Source organism: Orycteropus afer, unplaced genomic scaffold, assembly GCF_000298275.1.
Source record: "Orycteropus afer afer isolate SDZICR_OR568_19922 unplaced genomic scaffold, OryAfe1.0 scaffold00147, whole genome shotgun sequence".
NCBI lineage: Eukaryota > Metazoa > Chordata > Mammalia > Tubulidentata > Orycteropodidae > Orycteropus > Orycteropus afer.
Window position 1 is genome coordinate 6,564,283 of NW_006921734.1, and position 7,617 is coordinate 6,571,899.

At 33.2% G+C, this 7,617-nt stretch overlaps 1 protein-coding gene across 1 annotated transcript in view; it reads left to right on the forward strand.

The window, feature by feature from the left end:
• The window catches only part of DCUN1D5 (defective in cullin neddylation 1 domain containing 5), a 30,738-nt gene extending 24,385 nt beyond the window's left edge, over positions 1-6,353 (forward strand). Inside the window, exons 5-8 of the mRNA XM_007946002.2 lie at positions 1,979-2,087; positions 2,173-2,277; positions 4,103-4,205; positions 6,298-6,353. Of these exons, the coding sequence (XP_007944193.1) occupies positions 1,979-2,087; positions 2,173-2,277; positions 4,103-4,205; positions 6,298-6,353 (373 nt within the window). The remainder of the gene's footprint in view (positions 1-1,978; positions 2,088-2,172; positions 2,278-4,102; positions 4,206-6,297) is intronic.
• The last annotated feature ends 1,264 nt before the right edge of the window (positions 6,354-7,617 follow it).

Sequence of the window (7,617 nt, forward strand, 5' to 3'; positions counted from 1 at the left end):
CTTGTGGATTATACTTCAGAGGGCTATCTGTAGCTTAAATGCTTACATTCACAGGCAAAAAATGCCTGATATAAATGAACTAGGAGATCAGCCCAAAGAAGAGATCATTCCAGAGAATGAAGAAGGAATAAAAAGATGTTTAGACATTGATAAAATAGGAAACAAAGGTACAATTTGAAAGGATTAACAAATTCTGGTAAGGTTGATCATGAAAGACAAACTAATGGCAGAATAATAATTGAGGTTATTAAGTGTTGTACATATAATTTATAAAATATAAACCCAATGCTTAGGGAACACTGAGCTTCTGTTAAGTGATGGAAAAATTCAGGAATGGTTAAAGGTGATTGTTGAATGAATACGAAGAACGTATTTTATGACACTGAACTGTACATGTGAAAATTGTTGAAATGGCAAATGTTTTGTTACATGTATATTTGCCACAATTCAAAAAAATTTACCAGTTTTAAGATTTTATGTGAAATATGCAAATTATTAGAAAAATATAAATGACAAAACCGATTCATAAAGAAATAGAAAATCTAAACGGCCCTGTAGCCATTGAAAATGTTGATATGTAGTTAAAAATCTTTCTTTCCTTAAATGAAAAGGCCAGGTGGTTTTACAGTGGGGCTCAGACAAGTATTCCTGTGTTATATAAACTTTTTCAGCAAGTTTTATTTTGTTTTTTGAGGTTTGTAGTGTAAGCTTGTTATCAAAACTAACAGAGAGCATGAAAAGAGAATTTTACAATCCAGTCTCCCTTATAAACATAGCAACAACAACAAAAAATTTCAAGCAGTGTATGAAACAAATAACATGACCAAATTTGGTTTATTCTAGGTATGGAAGGTTGTATCAACAGATTTATTCAAAATATTTACACCTTATAAGTTACTACATGCCATGAACCTTCACATTTCTAACTTAAAATAGTGAAAGTCTTAGTTAAAAATCTGGAAATGATTCCAGGTGTCGATAGTACATGATAAGTACTAAAATTAAGTTGATTGGAATCTTGTGGCTCACAGTAGATAGTGTAATTAATTTGATTAGAAGGTGTCTAATAGTCTCTCAATGGTGGCAAAATGTGGGTTAGGTCTTGATGAGTAATAATTTGTCCAGAATAGTGGAGGGAATAATATTTCAAGTAGAGGAGATAACCATGCTAAAACAGGAAATAAACATATTGTAAAAAACACATGTGGCACTTTGGGAATGGTAAGTGAAATAGGACTAGGGCACAGTAAGGATATTGGGAAGTGTCAGGATCAGGAGGTGAGACTACAACTTTGTGGAAAATTGTCAGAGGCCTTTTGTCTGCCTTGCTTCTTGCTAAATAGTGGAATTTATCAACCCATGAGAGCTGGTAAAGATTTTTGACTATTCCATCTAGTTAGCTGCTTATATTTGATGTCTTATCTTTAGAAATAATGTATATAACTTATCTTTTTGCATGCTTTTGCATATGTCTCCCATTTGAAGTTAGATGTTTCCACTGATTGGCTTTGCCTTTTGTTCAGTAAAACTGAGCAATCTGGGTATATGACTCAGCTACTAATATGATATATTAATTTCCTATGTTAAATCTTAAACTTTTAAAATCACTTTTGGAAATCTCTTTTACCAAGCTGTTGCCTGAAGAACTTTCCAAAGAAATACATGGCAGAGCTTAATTGATTTAATTTGCTTTGCAGTTTGTTCTGTATTCGTAAGAGCACATTTGTATACATCTCTTTTTATAAAACATTTGTGATTTTATTGAGTCTCTTGGTGGTGTTATAATTTTCTTCTCTACTTCCCCCCTTTTAATATATCTAACAAGGCAACAGCTTGCTACTATAAATTTGTGGATCAGAATTTTAAATCTAAATTAACTTCATAAATGCACTTAATTTTTACTCAGCACTTTCTTTTTTAACCCTTAAATATATTTTTAATTTTCTTGGTTATACAATTTATATGATTTTTATTTAAGGTGTGACTGCACAGAAAAGTTACAGAACAAATTTGACTTTTTACGCGCGCAGTTGAATGATATTTCGTCATTTAAGAATATCTACAGATACGCCTTTGATTTTGCAAGGGTAAGTGCAATTTTTATGTTTAGTAATTTTAATATTTTTTCATTTTGATACCATATTTAAGAAATTTTTTTGACTTTCATTTTAGGATAAAGATCAGAGAAGCCTTGATATTGATACTGCTAAATCTATGTTAGCTCTTCTGCTTGGGAGGACATGGCCACTATTTTCAGTATTTTACCAGTACCTGGAGGTATGTGTATATGTTTGTTTTTATCTTGAAAGTATTATTTTCCAAAGTTAACCTAATTGGAAATATAGCTTTAATAAAAAACAAATAGATTTTTAACACTGTTTTTTTCCTCCATCTGCTTACAAAGTATGAAGTCTGTGCAATATTAAGTACTTTCTTCATATTTTCAATGTGCATATATCTCCTTTTATTTTCAGAAGTGAGTTATGTGCCACTGATAAATTTAGTGCAAAAATATTTTTGTGCATCCCCCTCAAAAAAAGACTTAACAAAAAATTAAAGATTTTAATGCAGGCGTTCTTCATGCAAAATTTTCTCCAGCTTTTGGCAAGAGAGAATCGATATTACCACACAGCTCTTGTGCTTCTAAGTGTGATTTATTTCTATTACATTGGGTTTTAAACTGAAATTCACCTAAGGAAATCAATTGTGATAATAAAACTTCACTTTTTCACTTAAAAGTCAACCTAAAAAAATAAAATAGAACTTTTAATGTTATATGCCTACAAATAGAACTGGGAGCTCTGGTGGCATACTGCTTAAGGCATTTGACTGCTAACCAGGAGGCTGGTGGTTCAAATCCACCAGCCACTCCTCAGAAGGAAGGTTGGGCAATCTACTTTTGTAGAGATACCGCCTTGGAAACCCAAGGAGGGGTCGCTATGAGTTGAATCAACTCGATGGCAGTGAGTTTTGTTTGGTTGGTTGGTTGGTTGGTTTTTTGGTTACAAATAGAACTTTCTCCAATAGTATACTTAAATATACTGATTATTAACAGAAAAAGTATGCTGATTTTAAGAAGAAGTTAATTCTTTAAGGTTTATCATAGCACCTATTGTAGGCAGTGGCTCTAAGAAAACGCCATCCTTTTCTTCCCTGTTGTTTTCTTTGTCAATTTTTTGTTTTTGTACCTTTATAGTTTTTCTTATATAGTTCTCACCATTTCTTCAATGCAGGTGTTTTTTGCTTTGGAATAGTTTCTCATAAAGCTGCTCATTCATTATAGCAAGTTTCCCAGAGTAGTTTTATGTAAAGCTGAAAGAAGAAAGTGGTATTAAAAAAAATGAGTTTTATGCATACTTATGTTTTAAATCCAATAAATTTAGATATTTTTGATGGGTAATTTCTCCTCCAATTAGTAGTTCTAGGCAAAAATAAATTTAAATATAAGAATATTTACCTCTAAGAAGAGTGGAGTGGAAGTGAACTGAATGTTTTTTATACACTTATTATGTACAGAATGCTCAGGATACTTTTTTCTCCTCTTCTTTATAACACCATTTGTGTTAAGATTTATTCCCATCTAGCAAATGAGCAAATGAATTCTCTTGGTTAAATAACTTTCTGAAGGTTACTCAAATATAAGTGGCAGAGCTGAGATTTGAACCGAAGTCTATATACTATTTCCACTGCCTCCAAAGATTTCAACTTAAAATGCCATTAAACAATAAACCTTATGCAAAGAAATGATTTACTGGGAAGCAGCACAAGAGAACTTTCTGGACATATCCTATATGTTGGTCTTATTGGTAGTTCCACGATTAAATACATGTGTATAAATACATGAACTTTACCCTAAAAATTAGTACCCTTCATGCACTTTTTATTCCTCAAAAATGAAAGAAAAAGGAAAGAGTGAATTGCATGGTACTGACATGTAAATGCCCCTGTGAGTGTTCCTAGAAGCACACACAAATAATTAAAAGAGAAATAAATGTTTTACAGAAACTGAACCACTCCCCAAAAAGGTATAACTAGATATACTGATATCAAAGCCTAATACAGTGTTTGTTCTGTAAACCAAATACTTTATCATTTTCCATAGCAATCAAAATATCGTGTTATGAACAAAGATCAGTGGTACAATGTATTAGAATTCAGCAGAACGGTCCATGCTGATCTTAGTAACTACGACGAAGATGGTGCTTGTGAGTATGGTATAATGTTTTTCTATTAGGATAATATTCCTAAAAATGTTAAATGAGAGTATGCATTTGGATAGTATGAAGATAAAGGTTTTAAACTTCCTAATAGTAACTTTTGGAGCTCTGGTGCTTAAGCCATTTGACTGCAACCAGAAGGCTGGCAGTTTGAACCCACCACCCACTCCTCAGAAGGAAGGTTGGGCAGTCTACTTCCGTAGAGATACTGCCTCCGAAACCCAAGGAGGGGTTGCTATGAGTTGGATCAACTCAATAACGAGTTTGTTTTTTTTGTTGTTGTTGTTTAACGGTAACTTCTATGATTTTAAATAGTGGGAGGGTGGTAAAGAGAGAGCTTACCCTCAGCAATATTATAAAAGCTATGCTGCTAAATGAAATGTTTACATTTCCTTGGTAACTAAGCATTGCAGCTAAATTGAAATTAAATTTTCTGCATCTGGAAGCTAAAATCCTGTTTGGTTTCTTTTCTGGCATTTTTCTGTGGCAAAGAACCACAGTCATAATTTTAGAAATATAAATGCAAAATACAGTAGAAGAAGCTTTAGTTAACATTATAGTTAGGACTCTTTATGTCAAAATAGCTTTTCTGAAAATTATAAATTTGTTCTGAGTAAACAAGTAATAAAATATTTTCAGTCCTTTAAATGAAAATATCTGTCCACATAATTCAATGAAAAATTACAATTCCAAAAAAGAGATCTTTGAAGCAATGATAAATTCAATATGCCAATTTAAGTCTCTGCAACTATAAATTACTTTCATTTCCCACTATCCTATTATTTTTAATGTTCAGAGGAGTAACATGGAAAGGTACATCTTACAGACTTATCTCTGAGACACTGAAGAAATAAAGCACTGAGGAGTAACTTGATTTCTACACAAATACATTGTACCCTCTGCCTGTAAAATGATATGAAATTTAATAGCATTCTAAAGAAATAATACCTTGCAGCAGTATATGGGTTGTATATGGCCTGCAGATGTATTTGTGTGTATGTTTTGAGCCAGCATTTAAAATTGGAGATTTTGTATAAAAACGCAGCTTCCAGCTTTGTTTGAAAAAAATAAATCTGGCAAAACTGCATCTATATTCCTGCATAGGAACCAGAGGCTAGAGTCAAGGAGTGGCTGCCTCCTTATGTTGTTACTTGTTTTCCAGTCTGCATATGCTAGTACCTAGGCCCTTTTGTCAGTTGCCATTTTTTATTGTGCTTGCTCTGCTATTTTTCTTAACAGTAGAGAAATATGTTTGTCACAAGAAAGCACAGAGTATGTTTCAGGAAAAATTGTTGTTGTTGTTGTTATGGGCCGTAGAGTCGGACCTGACTCATAGCGACCCCTCCTTGGGTTTCGGAGGCAGTGTCTCTACGGAAGTAGATTGCCCAGCCTTCCTTCCGAGGAGTGGCTGGTGGGTATGAACCGTCAGGAAAAATAGGGTAAGCATATTTCTTTGTGGCAATGAATTTTCCTACATTAAATAAATAAATAAATAAATAAACACTGAGCTCATTTAAATTACCTATCTGGCTTCTGTAGGTATAGGAATTTGGACCCTTGCATTATAGAAATATGCTTTTTAGAATAATTCTTGGTTTATTATCAGGTATTTATTAGGCACTTGCTGTGTGTTCAGTTTTATATTAGGCCCATTTACTGGAACAAAATAAGTCTAATTTAGCCAGGCCTCCTAACAAGCTTATGTACTTCTTGAATAGGTAACCAAGAAATAAGACCTTTTAATACTTTTCATATTGTTTAATAATTAAATGGCACAATACAATGGACAGAAAAAGGGAGAGGTCCATTGTTGGCTCAGTTATTGGAGGGTTCATCAGATACATAACACTTTGAGAAGAATGTTCTACAAACATCCATTATGGAAGAGTCCTGTATATCTTTAAGGACCAAAAAGAAAAGGCTAAGAAAGCAATGTTAAATAAAAGAGGGAGGCTGGAAGCAAAACACCTAAAGAAGGGCAAGGTCAGCCTCTACCATCACAGAGCTCATGGGGAGTTTGTTTTAGAGTTGGAGAGATGAGTTCATTGATTCTAACACAAAAATGTTTCTTTATTTCTAGGGCCTGTTCTTCTTGATGAATTTGTTGAGTGGCAAAAAGTCCGTCAAGCATCATAACAAGAACTATTGTGAAGAAAATGCAAACCTTTTGAGTCCCATGTGTATACAAACGAATGAGATGAGGGGAAAATTCCAAAGGGTGCATTTTCATTCATATGAAAGACTTCTCATAGTACATTTTTCCTTTTTTTTAAAGGAAATTTTCTTGTTACATGTGATGGGCATTGAGCCACACTTCTTCTGAGACTGAATATTGAAGTTTTGTTTTGAGTTATGTTTATAAGATTTATTTCAGAACAATAAAGATTAAGATTTGTGACAAAGGCCTTAAAGTGAAGATCTCCCTTGAGTGTCAGAGTGGTATTTATTTTTGTAAATCTGAATTACTGAATTTTTGAGGTTCTAACTCACTATGAATTTGTGGAATTTTTAAGATTTTAAATAATGTTAACATTAGGCAATGTCATTGGTGGTATGGCTCATTATATTCATCTCTGCACAGTTAGGAACAGCAATTATTGCCCTTGACTCCTAGAATAATTATTTTCTGATGAAGCTAATCAGAAGCTTTTCTGGATGTTGGAAGTGTTCCAACTTTCAGTGCAGAGTTTCTGTAAAAGCTGCCAAGGTTTATGCACATAGAGTTGTCTTACCTGAAGTTGGAAAGATTGTGTACAGTTATTTTTGTTTTCTAACCATTGAACAGTATTGTCAGTAACCTTAAGTCAGCATTGCAAATGTATATTCTTGATGTGAATTTTAAGGTTTCTGTATTTCTGTCAATTAGAAAGTTCCATTGATACTTGAGAGAGCAAAAGGTAATATGTTAATGGCCTCAAAATCATTCAGCCTTGTGAGAGAATAGAACCAATATTTAACTATATCAACATCATCATTATTAGTGACAGATTAATGATCTTTTTAACTGACTTTTGTGATACAGGGAGTTCTTTTGAGGGTGCTTTTTTAATTTTTTTCCCTTAAAGAGAATCTTATTTCTGATCTCATGGATTTAATTAGGAAATAAATAGGAAAAGGTGATAGAATAAGGAATTGTGAGAGGATTCTGGGTATAATTGTGCACAACTCAAGGTTGCCATTTACCCTGGTGTAGTAATCAAAGTATTTATCCTTGTCACAGTTTTCTGCCTGATGGCAATAAGTATCTTTAGGAAAGGGCAGCTTTTTCTCATTCCATTTGGACCAGCAGCAAGGCTGTTTGTACATTCCTTTTTAAACCATCCAATTTCTCAGTGATAGGAAAATTGTGTTAACATTCACAGTCCAGTCACAACCTCAATAATATTCCTAGTTTCACTGT